Here is an 18,840-nt window from a genome sequence, read left to right as displayed (position 1 = left end):
GGATTATTTGATTCTCAAGACTGGCAGGGAACGACCAAAGGACTCTTTAGCAAGGCACCTTTCCATCAATTTTGCTCTGTTCAAAACTGTGCAATGTGTGTTTTTACTTCTCACTGAGACGGGTTAAATGCAGAAGACACATTCAAAGTTTGGGTTATGTCACTTTCACTTTCCAATTACTATATATTTTGTTATGCAGAAGTGCCACCCATCTCTCTGTTGATCTGTAATGGGCTTTTATGACATCTTGTTTTTCCAAATGCAATGTAATAAAGTCGTTTTGTGTGTTTTGGTTGTTAAAACAGAATTCATCATGCATTTGTGTGGGCCTGGAGTGCAGCGAGCAGCCGGAAGTGTGTGGCACGCTGCCCTGTTTCAATGGTGGCACCTGTGTGGCACAGAACGGCCAGTTTCACTGCAGGTAAGAATGTATTGAGTCTACTTTGGCAAGAGATTTATACTTCAGGTCTACAGGATCACTCGTTCTGGTCAAGGCATATTCATTTTCTGACTCAGAGTCATTGGCTGATCTTTCACCAGCCTAGGAAAGTGCTTTGTTTATAATGAAATGCTTTCAGAAATGCTAAAACCGGATAGTGTCAGTAATCAAATGAATGTTTAAAATAACAAATTACTTTGTGATGAAACTGACATTTTGAAACATTTCTGGAGAATTTACTAGGAATGAACTGCGCCCGCTGATAGTCTTGTTATCTGTGCAAATTTTACTAATGGAATTATGCAAATCAGGTAACAGCGCAAACACTAGCATTGTGCAATTTCCCATCTTGCAGGTCAGTTCTGAAATCAATTATATGGAGTATGCATGTTTTCAGCTTTGATTTTTGTCAATTCCACATCTTGCAGGTCAGGTCTGAGTTTTAATATGTGGAGTATGCATGCTTTCAGCATTGACTTTAGTGAGTTTCAGATCTTGAAGGTTACTTCTGAAATCTATGGTACGGAGTATGCATGCTTCCTGCATTGACTTTTAGTGATTTTTCATATTGCAAGTCAGTTTTGAAATCAATTATACGGAGTATGCATGTTTCCAGCTTTGATTTTTGTCAGTTTCACATCTTGCAGGTCAGGTCTGAGTTTTAATATGTGGAGTATGCATGCTTTCATGATTGACCTTAGTGAGTTTCAGATCTTGAAGGTCACTTCTGAAATCTATGGTATGGAGTATGCATGCTTTCTGCATTGCCTATATGTGAGTTCTCATCTTGCAAGTCAGTTTTGAAATCAATTAAATGGAGTATGCATGTTTCCAGCTTTGATTTTTGTCAATTCCACATCTTAAAGGTCAGGTCTGAAATGTGTGTGGAGTATGCATGCTTCCAGAGTTTACTTTTGTGAGCTTACATTTGCAGGCCACATCTGAAATCTAGGATGTGGAGTATGCATGCTTCCAGGGTTGACTTTTGTGAGTTGCATATCTTGCATGTAAGTTCTTAAATGTATAGTATGGATCATGCAGGCTTCCAGTGTAAACTTTCATGAGTTTCATGTCTTGGGGACTGACTTCTAGTGTGTGAAGTATGCATGTATCCAGCATTGACACTTTGTGAATGTTCATAATGTAGGCCAGTTCTGAGTTCTAGGGTGTGGGCCTTAATCACACAATTCACATTGTGTTGGAGTTTCCCGTATTTTGCGACAGGACACAAACACACACGGCAGTCATCAACCGCTGACAGCAAACAAAAGAGCCAAGCCAAAGCAGTTAAGGCAAGCCTGAAAGGTTACATCAGTAACATCTTCGCACTTACTGTAAATAAATAATTTGATGAACATAGACATAGTCGCCCACTAGAGTAAATGCACTGAATAGCGCAGATTTTTGCAGTGAAATGTATCTGCTGTGTATCTATGTCTGTTTTTTAGTATATGATTATAGAAGTTCAGTCTGTGGACAGTGAAGTGTTCATTAAATTTCCAGTGTAAGGTCGGTATGCACCCTATGACAGCTTTTGAACTGAATCCTGTCGATAATGAGGGAAAGATTCGCAGTCTTGACTCCTTTAGCGTTATGATCTCCTGCAGTCATTCTGTCCTTACCAAGAGTTCACAAGCTTGGGCTTCTGGATCCTGTTCATCTTTCTAGTTTTTCTTTTTTATTAGCAAAGATCTCTTGAATCAATACATTTGATGGCCCCTCGGACTAAATGACAAATGGTAGATAAGATAACGATTGAAAGGGAAAAATGTAGGTAAAAATGACTACAGCGTGATAATAATGTGTGGATATGTGTCTTTGGTATTGTGTGTGTGTGTAGATAAAAGCAAAAGGGTTTGGTCACCTGGGAGCCTTTGTTAATAATTTGAATGATCTTGGCTTTGTGTGACAGAATAATATTACTGAGGTCTTATCAGAGCGGAAGGAAGTGAAAGATCTGATAGAGGCCAAAGAAAAAAGAGAGTATGCTTTATTTCTGAAGAAGATTGGCCGTTTAACAGACATGTTTCTCATTAGTTTACTTAATAAAAGATCTTTTAATATTACACAGATGTCACTGTGCAACACAATAGTCTTCTTGACAAGTGAGATCTAATACAGCGGCGGTAGACTTACATCATAGCTGTATGAACAGATTCTGTAGGCCTTTTGTTATTACAGGTCTATTTTTGTATTATTTGTGAGGGCTAACGCTTACGTCTCCTTGTAGATGCCGACGAGGCTTTTCCGGAAAGAACTGTGAGGAGATAATTGACTTCTGCAAGGAGCTCAGTATTAGCTGTCTAAATGAGGGATTGTGCCTTAACTTAGTCGGAGGATATCATGTAAGTAACCAAATTTGTTAATTAGTTATGCATGTACGGTAAAACATACAGAAAATAAATGCCAGATAACATGCATTTATCATGCACTGCAAAAAAAAAATGACTTTCTTTGTGATTTTGTTGTGTTTTCAGTACAAATATCTATCAATTCTTGAATTAAGATTCATTTTCCTGTGGCACTACTATGCTTAAACAAAACTGTTTGCACCAATCAAATTGTCAGAATTTTTTTTTTTAAATAAGATCGCGTTTCTCTGTTCCTCTTTTAAAATCAATGCGCTGTTGATATCTTCTAGAACAGACTCGATGGCAGAATCTTCACAACTTAATTCTCCATCAGCAGCAGTCTTTGTTGTAAACGGTTTCAACACAAGCGCTCTTTTGTGAGATGGTTTGATTACGTTAATGTTGATCATCTGTCCATCATCATATAAAGCCCGTCCTGACAATTTGATCCAGACCGTACTTCCCATCCTGAAATGTTGTGGGCGGGGCTAAGTTTGGCTGGCACCCAGGCTACAAATTCACTTCAATGTAATATTTTTTTGTCTAAAAACTAGACTTAAATCTTGTTTTAGTAAAACTGGGATCGTCCCTTTTTGACCCAAAGCTGGGTTGAAAATGTAGACTTATTTTCTTAGGTCATTTTGCACATCAAGAAAATGCATCTTGATTTAAGAATTTTTAAATATTTGTACTGAAAACAAGACAAAATACTAAGTAAGAAAGTCATTTTTTGAAAAAAAAAAACAAAACAATTTGTGCATGTGCACAGGTTGGCTAGCGCCTCATGTGAGTCTTTACAGAGCTCCAACCCAAAGAAACTTTAGTTTTTATTGAATGATGATGATTGGTTCTTTTAACTTAAATGTTTACAATTCATTGTAATAGCATTGTAATAGAATTTAATAGAGCAAATTATCCTGGATCTTAATTTAATAGATTCGATTCTGAGACTTTAGTCAAATTTCACAGATTAGTTATTTTGTTTTTGAATAAAGTATTAAATTAAATCAAATCCCATAATTAAATTACTTGCATTTTGTAAAATGAGTATTTCTAGCGGGATTCATATTTTTTTTAACTCTTTCCCCGCCATTGACGAGATATCTCGTCAATTAAGAGAAAACGCTTCCCCGCCAATGACGAGATTTTCCGTCTTTCCGCAATACCGCTATTATCCACCAGGTGGCGCCCTTCCGCAACTTTTTAAAACCGGAAGTATTGCCCTATGGCAAGCTGCTGCATGTCCGTGTCTGTTTTAAAGATCGCTCTGAATGGGATCTCTATGAAAAGTGCGTCACAAATATGGAATTATCTCTGCTTTTTGCTCAAAATATGGTGTTTTTGCAAAAACCTACCCATATTCAAAAGCTGATTGCAAAAGAACCACTAAAGGTAGGATGAAACGGTTTTTTTTTGTTTGAAAGCAGAGGGTCTGTTCTTTCATTTGGTATATTGTATGTTTATATATTTAAAGAAGAACATTTTCTGGAAGGCATTAAACTTTGGTGAAAATCATGAAAAACGCTGGCTGGCAACTTTTTTTAAAAACGCTGGCGGTGAAAGAGTTAAGTACAGTAACCCACCCATGTTACCCTCACTGCACTCATTTATGTGAACGTGAATGACAAATTATGCCACAAAGTATTTTTCATGTCACTCACATCTCTGGCTCATATAATTGTATAATTGACAAAGTTGGTTTTCCTGGCGCCTCTCCAAATACATCCACGACATGACAAATAACGAATATCCTACCAAAACGTCTTTCTCCTCGAATGAACGATATTCATTCATTTCTTTCTCAGCCTCACAGGCAAATTATAACAGCGTGATTTATGCTCATGTCTCAAGGTTTCAGACGTCCTCTTCCATTTCAATATCATCTTTCTGTCACTCCAATCAACAGATCTGCTCTATGAGTGATGTGGCACAAACACACACAGTCAATTCATGCTCTCGTATCTGTTGTTGTTATGAAGTGCTATATAATATGCACTTCACATGCATTGATTTTCATCAAGTGCAATTTGTTAAACTATCAGAACTGGTTGTTCATTTGTGGGTTTCATTTGTCAAAGCGTTTGCATTTGTGAAAGGGTATAATAAGAATTAAAGTCTATACTGATGTTATTTTATGTTACAGTATGCTTATCATTCTGTAACACTTGCTGAACGCATAAATGTTTCTCATCTTTGAAAAAAATTTAATCAATTATTAAGCAAATGTTTTTGGTGATGTACAGAATGTAAGCATAAGTGATTATAAAATCTGATCTGGTTAAAGCAACACTATGTAGTTTCCATGTAAAAATGACTTACAGCTCCCCCATGTGGTTGAAAAATGCAACAGTGCCTGGTATCAGACACTCTTCTGCAGGCAGGGGGAGGGGCAGGGCTGTGTTTCCTACCCTCCACCGCCACTTTCAGAGTGTGCTTGTAGCAGCTAGGAGGCTGCTCAGGTTGCAGCAACAGTACAATTTGTCCAGTTAAGAGTTGTTCTATCACTGAAATAATTTTAGAGAAATTATTTAAAGGTCAAAAAACTACATAGTGTTGCTTTAACTGAACACTAGAAGATGGTGAGTTATTTTCAATCCAGCATTGGTTCAAAAATGGACAAACACAGCTGTTGGGTTAAATTAAGTCAGAAAACAATGGGTTAAAACAACCAAGAAATGTATGATAACAACCCAGCATACTATAGATTAAATGCTTTCCCTTTTAGACCCAGTATATGGCTGGCAGTCCATTGCTGTTATTTGCTCTCAAAATTCCTTAATTATGTAGGATTTTTTTATTAAAGATAATGAGCAAACTTGAGTCTCTGGTGATAAGCTCTTTTATTATATCGTTCACTAAAAAGTTAAGTTTTAGATGTTTATTTTATAGCTGGAATGTATGTGCAAGTAAATCCCAGCAGTAGCATGTAGATTAATCTGGCGTTTTATTGCCTGATTTTGTAATTATTGAGGTTATCTTTCCCACAGTGTCTCTGTGCACCAGGATGGACGGGGGAGTTCTGTCAGTACTTGGATAACGCGTGCTTAACCTATCCAAACAGATGCTTGAACGGAGCTACATGCATCAGTATGAGTCAGCCGAGTTTGCCCCCGCACTATACGTGCACCTGTCTCCCTGGATACACAGGTTCAAAGAAAACTATATCAACAATCATCAATTTGTTACCCTGATTTAACTCAACTTTGCACTGAGTTTGCCTGCAAAGGCTTTGTAGAGACAAACTCGGATTCAAATAGTTTTTGCTTATGGAACAGATAAGTTACATTTTTACTTAATGTAGTTGTCGAAGATGTGTTTTTCAATTCCTGCTTTGAATTACAGCTGCAGTCTGTAACTCTGGCCTCTTTATCGTCACCTCTGATTGAAATATCACATTGCAGTTATTTGTGGAGTGATGATGAATCAGATGTCTGTGATCACCGCATCAGAGCGGATCTGTCATACGTACACATAAGTACAGAAGTACATCCGCATCCAAAAACGACTGATCTTAACTCATATTAGTTATATATTTTCACCTATCCACCCTCTGGATGTGCCACCAAACCTGTGGGAAACACTGAAGTGAAGTAATATATCTGCCACATTTATTCTGACTAAATGATAACACAAGTGTTTCAACAGACTACCCAGTCTCAAAAGGTTTCGTTATAAAGTCACATCATTTTTTTTGTCTTTTTTCGTGATATTATCACGAATTTCCGCGTTTTTTGTTTCGTGATCGTATAATGAATTCCTGTTTTCGCGTGATTATCATGTATTGGTTACTCAACTTCTTTTTCCTATTTTTAAACCATTGTCGCTTCAGTTTAGGGTTAGATTTGGTGCTTGTATTAGAATGTCACTTTATATTTTGGTTAATATATAATAATTCATATTTTTTCTGATTTACTTTTTATATGTCACTTGGTGTCAGGGTTTGAGTTGGATTCAGGTAGGGATGACATTTTATGTAAGTCTAATCCTAAACCGAAGCGACAATGGTAAGAAAATAGGACAAAACAGTTGAGTAACCAATACGTGATAATCACACGAAAACAGGAATTCGTTATACAATCACAAAAAAATTTGGAAATTCGTGATAATATCACGAAAAAAGAATAAAAAATAACGTGACTATATAACGAAATTTCATGAGACTGGGCTGCAACAGATGCCTTACCGGTTCAGATGAAGGTGTCTCTGCTCCAGTATTGAATCCCTTCAGATGTTGAAAAGCCCAGTTGATATTAACTCTTGTTTTAACACAAGCAGTTTGAGCTTTCACTGTTTTAACGGATGATTCCCCAGATGTAAAAGTGTAATAAACTGACATATTTACATGCCGTTCCCCAGATGATCGTCTTTTGACACTTTACTGATTAAACATCATCATCTACATAACAAGTTTAAACTCTAAGAAACTGTTTAATACACAAGCTAAACACTCCCATCCGGAGCACACAATGAAGTGTCCTACTCCTTTTCTTGGTTTAGGGACGTGACGTGATCATGCAAAGACGAATTACGTTTTTCAAACTTTTTCCCAGGAAAACCGACCCATCAGCTCAAATTATAAATCATAGTTATAAGCATACCAATGTGAATTGGTACAAGGTACGAAGACGGTTCTAAACACTGTTTTTGTTCATTTTTAACTAAAAAAAGTAAAGATTGCCACTTTAATAAACACTCATTAAACACTTTATTTACACCTTTTTAATTCCTCCTTCCTGTGTTTTCATCTCTGATGGCTTTCTGTAGAAGCTCAGCCTAGGTTAGGTTTGTCTCCTCATTGGTTAGGGCATTTTATTTTACAACCACTATTCAGTATTTAGGCTAAACTAAAGAAATCACTCACTTGTTAACCTGTGGTCGGTAGCAGATAGTGCTCTCTTGGCACGTTCTCCTCAGTGCGCGACCACACATAAAAACTATCAATTGAATGTCAGTTCATATTTCTAGCTGTTTGGCATTATCGGAAATCCCCTGAAGGTCTTAAACCCAGCTGCTTGTGAGTCTTCATAAGACATAACATACATTACCGATCTTTAAATCAGATTTGTTTGAAAAAAGCATTGCAATCGGTACAATAATATTATCCTGAGCAAGATCTTCTACCTTTTCCTCTTTGATGTGGCAGAAGTCACATTTTGCAACTCATGGTGTATCTTGACTTTTGGAGCAGATTATGATGAAATCAGTTGACATTTCACATTGGCCTTCGGGGTGAAATCACGGTGAGAAATTGGACAAGGGCGATCATTTTCTAACTGTCTGAGGTCATTCATTGATAGAGATATCGTTTGCATCATCTAAATAAAACTTTGAGGATTTCACTGTGACATGTTTTGTCTTAACAATATTGTAATCCATTATACGGCTTACAGACAGACAGACAAATCTTGTCAATGGTAAGATGGATATCTTCATATGCTTGCAGGTCGACTGAAAGGTAAATCGTTATTAGAACGAAACAATGACAAAAGTATTGCCGATATGCTATGCAGTATCAGAGTAGAAAGAAACTGATTTAGGAGAAAACATTTTTGTTTAAGAAAAACAATATTTCATAACAATAGTGAATGAGCAAAAGACATTTTCCTACCCATCAAACCCTGATGTGTTTAACTGGGATAAGCGTGGCATGACAGAGGAAATCCAGTAAGCCAATTCTTTTGTTTGTTTCATTTCAGTTTAGTTTAGACAAACAGCTCCTCCTGTGCTCATTTATTGTTGGCCAAAGTAATGAAAGAGTTTGTTTCCCGGTTAGATTTACTGATTAAGTCTTCTCTAACCTCTATTTGCCCTTCATTTAGCAGTCGTGATGAAACAAATTATGGAATAATCCAGTAAGAGAGGCAATGTGCAAAGATGAGTTACGGTAAAGAGATGCCTCAGGGCAACGCAACTCGTGTCACGGGAATACATTCTGATGGATGACAAAAGGGTGTCAGCTCTGTGTAAGGGCAGAATTTAGGAACTGACACCCTTTCAATTCACAAGCTAGAATTTGAAGTAAATTCGCCGACACCTCATAGGACTGTTTGCAGATCATTCATATTGGAAAATCAAATGAGAAAATCTACACTTATAGCAGTTATATGAATTTCATTCTTTAAAAGATAAATAACTTTACATTTCATTCCATGTTACCTTAAGAATAAATGTTTTTATTGGATAGGGTTAGGGGTCGTTGTAGGGATGACTTTTCTCCTCCCAATAATCCAGCATCCATTTAATTTGAATAAATATTATAATTATTATTGCATCCTGTAAATCTACAAAAATACTGAGGTGCAAATCTGCCAATATAGATAGCATCTAATTACTATTTACACTTATTGCAAATGTGATCATTTTATTTATTAAATAAAAGTTTGGTGGCAGTTGCCTATTGCTCCTCTCATTTCTATTTCATCTGCCACTTTCCGCATGTCTTCTATTTAAAATGAACTAGACACTTGTTACTGTCGCGTCCCACCTGAAATGATTTTTAAGCTTATTTAATAATAGTGTATCATCATGCTGGCCGAATTCGACATCTTTGTGGGCTGTATGCTTTAAACGGTGTATTGCTAGATTATTTTCTTGTGGAATGTATTACAAAGTTCAGTCTCTTTCCTCACACCATGAGCTATGAGGGGAAAAAGCAGAAGTTGCCAAATTTGCCTCAGATCCCAAATGTCAAATGTGAAGTTGATATCTTCAGGGGAGGGAGAGTGTAAAAGCTTAACCGACGCTCCATTCGCACCCCTGTCTTCCTGCAGGTCGCCACTGCGAGGATGAAATAAATGAGTGTGACTTCAACCCATGTCAGCACCGGGGAACGTGCACGGACTTGGTCGGTTACTACAAATGTTCATGTCCTTCAGGTATGAGTTTGTCTTACTCACGAGAACGAGCCATTTTTTTATTACTTTGACTGTCCCACGAATCCCACCGTGCCAGCGCGCCAGGCTCTCTGACTGACAGCTGAGCAAATCATCGCCTTCCTCCCGCTGCCAGAGCTCATTAGTGCTGCAGAATTGTGTCAATATTGTGTTATGAAATGCTCTTCCCTTTTGAGGCCACACCATTGATACGGATCCCTCTCGTAATTGTTGGTTCTGCTCACTCTTTTATGAAGCTCGATTTGCATTCAGTGATGGAACCTGATGGCTCACCCCGGAGACTGGCAACTCGCTGGCAGGGTTGCAAGCCGGGCTTCGCTGCCAGCTGCTCCCTTCCGCTCGATGAGTAGAGGACCCAGAGTCCCAGACGCCCCCTCCCTAAACCTGCCCACGCCTGCTCGCCGCTCCGAGAGAGATACAAAAGGAGAAATCGTTCGAATGACTTTCTCATAAAAAGATTTGACCGTGCCTATTTTTCTCCTTTAAATATATGAAACCCGGGCCAGGTCATTGTTAACGATTGTACATAATTTAGCAAAGGATATTGACTCTGAATATGTGGAAGCAGATGGAAGTGGGGCGGTTAAATATTAATAAACTATGAATTGAAAGAAGTCTTCAAAACTGTGCCGTATGGTTCACCTCCGCCAAGATATGCCAGTTATCTCTTTCCCCTAAAAAAGCTAATGCACGATAAATATCAGTAATATCAAAAAAATGCATAGAAGAAAGAACAAACAGTGGAGACATAGAAAAACAGTGCAAAAATAAAATTGGTGTTATTATAAAAAATGTAATATTGCGAATTTGCGATTTTTTTCTATTTGGCTTGTGAACAGATGCACATCCGACAGAAATGTGTAAATGTACAAGAGCATGAAAATGCATGGTTTATAGTGGTTAGTGCTGGTCTAATGTGGCTCGGTGGGTAGAGTGTTGCGCTAGGCATGCAAAAGTCATGAGTTTGATCCTAAGGAACACACACTGATGAAAGAAATCTATAGATTACACTTTATAGGTCATGTTGGATGTAAGCATCTACCACATGCATACATGTAATAAATATCTAACTTTAATTTAATCAAAGCATTTCATCTGAATGGGTACAAAGTCTAAAAATGAAAAGAACAATTAGAGTTGTTGCCTTTCAGGGGCCATGGCATGTAAATTTGACTTGTTCCATGTTTAAGTGCTATAATTGGGTCCCCTGTGCTTCTATCAACCTAGAAAATGTAAATAAACATCAACCCAGTAACTTAGTTTTGGTTAACCATTCTCTACAAGCACATGAAAAATAGGTCATTGAAATTTGGCTCTCCTTATGATGTCATAAGTAGCTCTTATTAGAATAACACCTCCCCTTAATCTGCACTATCCAATCACAGCACTGCCATTTAGTGCAGAGAGAGAGAAAATAATTCACAGCACAATTGAGTTTTAATTTCAACAAACCACCATCATTGTGATCAGTGTTTGCACTTCATCCGCTCATTTGCATTTTAAAGAAAACACCTAAAATGGCAAATTTTTGCACACACCTACAAAGTGTCAATTTTAAGATGTTATAATAAATTATTTTAATGGTATTTTGAGCTAAAACTTCACATATGTGCTCTGGGGACACCAAAGATTTATTTGACATCTTATTGTGCCATGTCCCCCCTGTTAAAAATTGTGAATTTATTACATAAGCAATATAATAATTAAATATTATTTTTGTCAACCAATTGCTAAAGGGCCCATATTTTGTGGCTAAAAAAGCACATTACTTTGTGTATTTGGTGTAATACAATGTGTTTGCATGGTTTATGGTTCAACAAAGCATTAGTTTCCATATACCGTACATTTTTTAGCACCTCTATGTCCTGCCCTTCTGTAGCAGGTCATTTTGTGTGAACCAATTGGCCAGCTATCCAGTGCATTGTGATTGGCTGAATATCTTAATTACGTAAACAGAAATGTGACGCTATGTTTTGAAAGATGAGCTACCAAAGCAAAGTAAAAGCCAGGAGATACTATTGTCTTTACTACTTTATCAATAAGAGCCTGAATCTGACCCAGAAAACAAGCTGATCGATCAACTTTACCAGTGCGATGTGGGCAGAACATAACAGATAAGGTAAGGATACTAAAAGATGTCTGCATTTGTGATCATAGAAACTACAAATAAGCACGACTCTCACAAAACTTGCGTTTGAATCGTCCTTGACTTCTTTAAATTCGAAAACATTGGCTAATTAAAGGGGACAGATAATGAAAAACCATTTTTACCTTTTCTTTGTTGAATAATGGCAGTCTACATTCACGAACATATAAAAAGTGCTAAACATCTTAGTCTCTTAGAAATTCCTCTTTTAGAAATGTCAGCCAGAAAACGGCCCAATCTGAAAAACTGATGCTTATGACATCACAGGCATCTAACTGCCCCTCCACTTTAAAATAATTGGCTACATTTTTGAGTGGCAGCAAAGTCAGCCAATCAGTAATGAGATTGCAAGTTAAGCCAGTAGGGGGAGCCAAATAGGTGCAAAACCACTTGTTTAAAATCCCCCACCCTAATAGAGCTATCTGAGAGAGGTTTTTAGGAAGCTTCTAAAGCATTACAGACCCAAACAAAAAAAAATTGTCTACATGTCACATCACAGAACAAGGATAAATACCCCGTTCAATCATTCTATGTCACCTTTAAAGAATTTCAGTCAGAAGAACCAGAATGTAGTTGCAAATTTGGAATTGCACCACTTTTTAAACGAAGCCTTTGTGTACATCCAGCGTTGTAATTTATTGTCGTGTTTTATTCAAATGTTTATTTTATGATGATGTATAACTGCATGGGCGTGTTTGAACGAACCGTTTTAGGTAGGCGTGGATGAGGCTTCACTTTTAAAAAGGATTTATAAAACTTTAAACTTTACAGATCTTTTATGTGCACAGACATCTTTTAACACTCTGAAAACATGAAACTGAGTCATATGACTCCTTTGAAGCACAACATGCTGACACCTTTTAAAAAATCCTCAGTGAGAATCCAGAGGAAAAACTACTCTGATAGTTGACTGTTTTGACCCTTCACTGATTTTCGTAAGTGCAATCCTCCTGCCTAAATCCCTTTATGAATCCATTTAAAAGTTATTGGTTTCCATTATGTAAACCAAGTGCAAACAAGCCAGGTTTAGTTTTTCTTGAAATCCTTTTAACAAACTAGACCGGTCTCTTATCAACCTCTGCATTTTTGTGCTCTTTGCTTGGACTGACTGCCTTTTGGCAAATGCCTATTTAAACAGGCTTATGAAAAATGCCTTTCTGGTTTGTGTGGAAATGTGATTTTCAACTTGCTTTGTGTTTATTGATTGAGGCACAGTGGCATTTCCGAAAGAATTAACAATTGTGAGAGTATTTTAATCTTTACCCGGTTTTTTAAGCAGTGATGTCTGGCTGTGTAAATGTGTTCTCACCTCCCTTACAGGATTCACAGGTGTTGACTGTGAGATTGACATTGACGCCTGCTCTCTTCCCAACATCACCTGCCCTCTCGGGACAGTCTGTGTGGATTTACCCGGTGACCTGCTCCATACGTGTCACGCTCCATGCCCTCCATACCTACAGGTGAGTCAGATGAAGTTCAGCTCTTCACACTTGCATGTTATTGGCTGAGCTGGATGGTGGTGCGTGATGAGATCTGTTTTAATTGATTTATATGTCCATTTGTGGCATTAACCCTTAATAAATGCATACACCAGCATTCAGGTAAAACACGGTCTCTGTGCTTAAAGCACGTCGTTTGGAAATGTGATTCTGTTTACATGCATTATCACTGAACTGTAACTCTAAAGGCAAATTGCATCTCCCTTTGAACAAAGCTAGATTAGTTGGGTTGGTTTTACTTATGTTGGTAATCATCATTACTAAAATGGCAATTAAAATACATTAGCTCTCCTTCATTGTTTTGAGATAATGGTTGGTTTTTATTTTGACAGCCATGTGCCAATGGAGGACGTTGTGTTCTTAACAACATCAGCAGTTACAGTTGTGTTTGTACACCTGGATGGACCGGGCCGACCTGCTTGGTCAATATAAATGAGTGCACCCGGCACAGGTGTCAGAACGGTGCCACCTGCGTGGATGAGGTCGGTGGGTACAGGTGAGTTTGTGTGAGCACTATTTTTTGGTCAGTTAATGCAGTGTTTTATGCCTACTTGTTTGTATGATAAGAATATATAAAGGTAGCAAAATAAACAATTTTTATTCCTGTAGCTCAGATGGAAGAGCATTGTTTAAGCAGGTCATGGGTTCGATCCCACACACTTACAACGTGTAGATTAAATGGACTGTTAGTCACTTTGGAGAAAAGCATCTGCTAAATGCATAAATCAAATGTAAATTAAAACCAAACATGAATGCACAACAATCTTGAGCATTAACAGTAATAATGGCCAATTAAAATAAATGGCTGACATATACAATTCTAAGTGCTGGTGTAAGATCAACGCCATCGGTTCATCTTAAACAAGAAGCTTCTTCCCATATAAAATTGAAATTCTGTTCAGCTTTTAATAAGGTTAAACCACACATAACTACTAAAGCAAAGCAAATTACATCGTCCTCCCCCATTTATTTCGTCTACATGTCCCGTGGCTTTTGTTTCGATTTCATTAAGAGATACTGTTTTATGCATCCCAAGATGCCTTTGTGGTTACGGATATGCTGGAGTCCACTGCGAACTCGACATTGACTTCTGCATCGGACATCAATGTTCAGAACACGGCGTCTGTTTGGGTCGACGGCACAACTGCACCTGTCAATGCATGCTGGGATACGAGGGAACGTTCTGCGAGCTTGAGACAGATGAATGCAAAAGTTTTCCTTGTGCCAGTGGTGCCACTTGCATTGACTTGGTGGCAGGATACCAATGCCTTTGTATGCCGGGATTTATGGGTAAGATTAATGTTCCCTATCATACTCAATGTGATTACTAAGACATGAAACAACTGTGACATAGGTGGTTTTCGGTGTCATTGAGAAGCAGTCCCAATGGAACGAAAATTGCAAATGAGATTTCTTCAATATCTTGGATGGTTTTCCTAGACAGTGACCTTAAATAGTAAGCGAGTGAAGGTTTTGCTTAAAGCTGCAATGAGTAATTTTTATTTTTGTTTTGTTCAAGTCCATAAACAGAGTGTTTAAATCTATGTCATTTTTTTTTCTACCAAGATTCACGGTGATTTGTGACTCGTGCTGGCAAAATGGGTCTGAATGTGCACCGTCTAATTTTGAGCCAGAGGCAAAAGAAAGTATAAATGTTAATTTTGGATTAAGTGGAGGTTTTCATAAAAATAAGTACATTAAGCCTTCATCAAGTGATCTCAATGTTCTTAATATCCATTAAACATCTAAAATGATCTGTATTTTAAACTGTGATTTTGGCAAATACCACAGTATTTTACTATCTCTATAGATGTTTTTTTCGCCTTAACCAAAGCCACCTCATGTCGCTTAGCAAATAAAGGGGTGGTTTCCCAGACAGGGATTAGCTTAAGCCAGGGCTAGGCCTTAGTTTTATTATGAAATATAACTACAAACATGCCTTACTAAAAACATTACTTGTGTGCATTTTGAGGTAAAACAAATGGCACTGATATATTTTAAGATTATCCAAACCAAAGCATGCCCCAGCACGATTGTCACCCCTCCCTACTCCCCCAGATGCATGCACTCATACTGTACTTTTATTGATATGAGCCTGGGCGTGCTTTCGTTATTAATATGCGATTGTTTTGAAAAAAGCAGGAAGTAAAGCGATCTTAACACTGGAACCCATCGTAATTTTAAGTCTGTGTTTTATATTCGGAGTCGTTTGGTGCCCAATGACACACAGCTCTCTTACATGTCATCATATTGCTTAGTTGATCAGACATTCACGTAACCCTGCTGCGCGCATCAAAAGGTGTTTACAGAGACGGTGAGTGGTCACGCAATTGACGTGTTCACCTTTTGAATCGCGCTCAGCCGCGATTGCGCTCACATCATTTTTGTGAAGATTATCACTGAATATCACTTCATTCGAATTTGAAATGTTATATGCTTCTTGTTATATCTCTCTTCTCTTGTGTATAAATGTCTATCATGCAGGCAGAAGATGCTCAGAGAATATAAACGAGTGTTGGTCTCAACCCTGCCGTAATGGGGGCACCTGCATTGATCTGGTCAATGACAACATTTGTATCTGTCCAATCGGTAAGTGTACAGTGCTCCAAAACAACACATGCATTCTGCTCTGAGTACACTTGTCTGTTTTACAACACGTATGACGTAAAGATCTTGAACATTAAAGGACATTATCTTTGGGAAACAGCCACACGTCTGTATTCCACAGGAACCATTTAGACACATACAGATCTAATCTCCAAAGCTCCGTAGATCATGTGCGACTTTATTGGATACCAAGAAACATGTTCTGTGTGACTTATGTCTTATATCTTCAAGATAATCTATCAGCCCAAGGGGAAGAAAATCCATCAGTGTAAATTTTCTGGTGTTTATTGAAACCACCTCGCTTTAATTCTCACAAACATGATGGTGAAATAAAACAGACCTCCATCTTGTCAGGACAGGTCTAGTAAGAAGCCACGCTTCTTACGGGAGGCGGTGTGATGTTGGAGGACTTGATCAGGTTAGAAGCTCAAAAATCCAGTTAGATATCAAAATTGAAAAGGGGTTGGGAGGCTATTTTGGGATGCACGGTACCATAAGAAAGAAGAATGCATAACAAAACAGCGCATCATAATATACTGTACACATCAAGAAATGAAAGCAATTATCATGGCCATTCATCACAGTGACGGTCTCTCGGTTGGTGCGTGTATCCTGTATGTTGCTGGGTTGGATCTTGGGTTAATCCCTCTCAAGTCATCCTGGTTAATTGGCAGAAGGCAGCATAAAAATGTCTCTCCTAGTCCTTTCTACTGGGCCGCTGATGTACAACAGATTGGTTGACTTAGTGGACTTGGTGGCAGTGATGGATTTAGTCTCCGCATACTCCTGTAAAGCAACTAACAAGTAGAGCTTTCCGTCAGCCACATTTCAGGAAATGACAGAAAGTAAGAGCTGTCTGGAAACCCTCAGCCAGCTTTAAATCAAAGCCCTTGGACAATGAAAGCGTACGACTGCCCACCACACTGTGAATATTTGTGTGATTTCGTGTACGAATGCTTTTTTAAATGAGGAGAAATCGTAAAAGTGCAGTGATTAGTTGATGTTATTTAGGGATACTAACTATTTATAGGTGCCCATAAATAACAGCTGTGTTCAAATTGATGTTTTCTAAAAGGACACAAGGACATCTTCTTTAATATACTAGGATATAATCATATTAACCACCAGTTTGCATTACAGTATGTGCATTACTATTTCTCCATATGTTTTAGAAAATATCTAGATTTATAATAATCAATGTCCTTGCGGGCAGCACAGTGTCTCAGTGAGTAGCATTGTTACCTCACAGCAAAAATTGTTGCCTTTCATCCCCGGTTTGAGTCTTGCCTGGGTCAGGAGGTCTTTTTGTGTGAAGTTTGCCCAATTGTTCTTCCTAGAACCAATTGTTCTTATTGTGTTAATAGGCAAGGCAAGTTAATTTTTTTATATAACAATATATAATAAAGAAAATGTAAAAATAAGAGATACACGATAAAATCACAATAAAAACAAAGATACATGAGAATTTAAAATAACAATTAAAGAAAATAAATTTGATTTTAATAAAAACAGTTTAAAATGTTAAAAAGAATAAAACAGGAGTAAAATAATTTGTGCATTTCTCTGAACAATTTTTAGAAACTGCAGAACATTGTGGATGTCCTGCAAAAGTCTGTCACTTGTTCAAAATCCTTAGTTTATTTCCCAAAAGTATTTTTTTTATGTCAGTGAACATGTCAATATAACAAGAGTACACAATTATAGATGTCAGTATTTTCTGATGTGAACTTTATGGCTACAGTTTTGATAATGTTGATTGTAAATAAACATGGCTGCACTTTTTCCCGTTTTAACAGTAGAAAGTTACTCATTCATGTATGCCAAATATTTAATTGCAAGAGAAGATTTCACATTTACACCTTTACTTTTTCTGTAAGGGAGTTACACACATTGTGGTATTGAATAATTATATTTTACAGTACAAATACACAATGACAAACTTGAAATGTTCACTGCAATGTAAAATAAATAAATTCTCAACTAAATGTATCTCCTGATGTCCCAGGCAGATTATCATCCACAAAACAAAATCCACATCTTTCCTCCCAGCGTATCAAATAATCACTCAGAATATCTTATACTGTCATCTCACACTTCACACATTTATTCACATTCAGCAATTTATCAATTCAGTTTACATTTACAAAAGTCTACAAGAAATAAAATAAATGTAAAAACAGATTATGACAAATAGGTCAACCATTCTGCATGTCATGATTTATGTGATGAACTCATTTCTAAATGTTTTGAAGACTCATCCAACAGAAACCAGTATAATGTATTTGAATAAAAATGACATGAGCAAATGAGAATGTAGCAAACAGCAGACACTTGTACATAACCATCTGCAGGATCGTATCAAAGAATTTGCAATTTGTCCAAAAGAATAATAATTTGCTTTATGTTGTGTTTTGAAAAATGAATTCCTGATCTGAGAAATGATCCAGAGTGACTGAGAAAAACTGTAAAGCATTGATTTACCTCCTGCTATAGAGAGAGAGAGAGAGAGAGAGAGAGAGAGAGAGAGAGAGAGAAAGACCTCTCATTGTCCTACACTTATACAAACAAATACTTGTTCTTACAATCCTTCATCTGGCCTGTATACTGTATGGACGCATGCATGGCCGTAGCCAGTTACTGTATGAGGCCATCAAGGTGCGGACCTCAGTAAATGTTTCATATTAAAGAATAAAATGTGAAATTATCTGAATGACTAATTTGTAATTTAAAATGACTCACATTGGCATCTCAATATATAATTATGTTTCAAAAGTTTACTGTAAAGTTTAGCATAAAAGGATGGAGATTGACTCAAGCAGCCGTGAAACGCTGCTGGCCTCAGGTGTTGCCAGATCACATTGTAAAAATCCCCTTTAGACATAGTGTTTAATGTTTTAGCAATTAC

The 18,840-nt window shown here is 37.4% G+C and overlaps 1 protein-coding gene across 1 annotated transcript in view; it reads left to right on the top strand.

Moving 5' to 3' along the window:
* The window catches only part of eys (eyes shut homolog), a 251,099-nt gene that overhangs the window by 20,159 nt on the left and 212,100 nt on the right, over positions 1–18,840 (top strand). Inside the window, 8 exon segments of the mRNA XM_065295946.2 lie at positions 306–421; positions 2,670–2,784; positions 5,778–5,937; positions 9,561–9,665; positions 13,150–13,289; positions 13,661–13,824; positions 14,365–14,618; positions 15,813–15,917. Coding sequence (XP_065152018.1) covers positions 306–421; positions 2,670–2,784; positions 5,778–5,937; positions 9,561–9,665; positions 13,150–13,289; positions 13,661–13,824; positions 14,365–14,618; positions 15,813–15,917 — 1,159 coding nt within the window.

This window comes from Paramisgurnus dabryanus, chromosome 20, assembly GCF_030506205.2.
Source record: "Paramisgurnus dabryanus chromosome 20, PD_genome_1.1, whole genome shotgun sequence".
Taxonomy (NCBI): domain Eukaryota; kingdom Metazoa; phylum Chordata; class Actinopteri; order Cypriniformes; family Cobitidae; genus Paramisgurnus; species Paramisgurnus dabryanus.
Note: the sequence above shows the minus strand (reverse complement) of the source record. Positions and strands in the feature narration are given on the sequence as shown.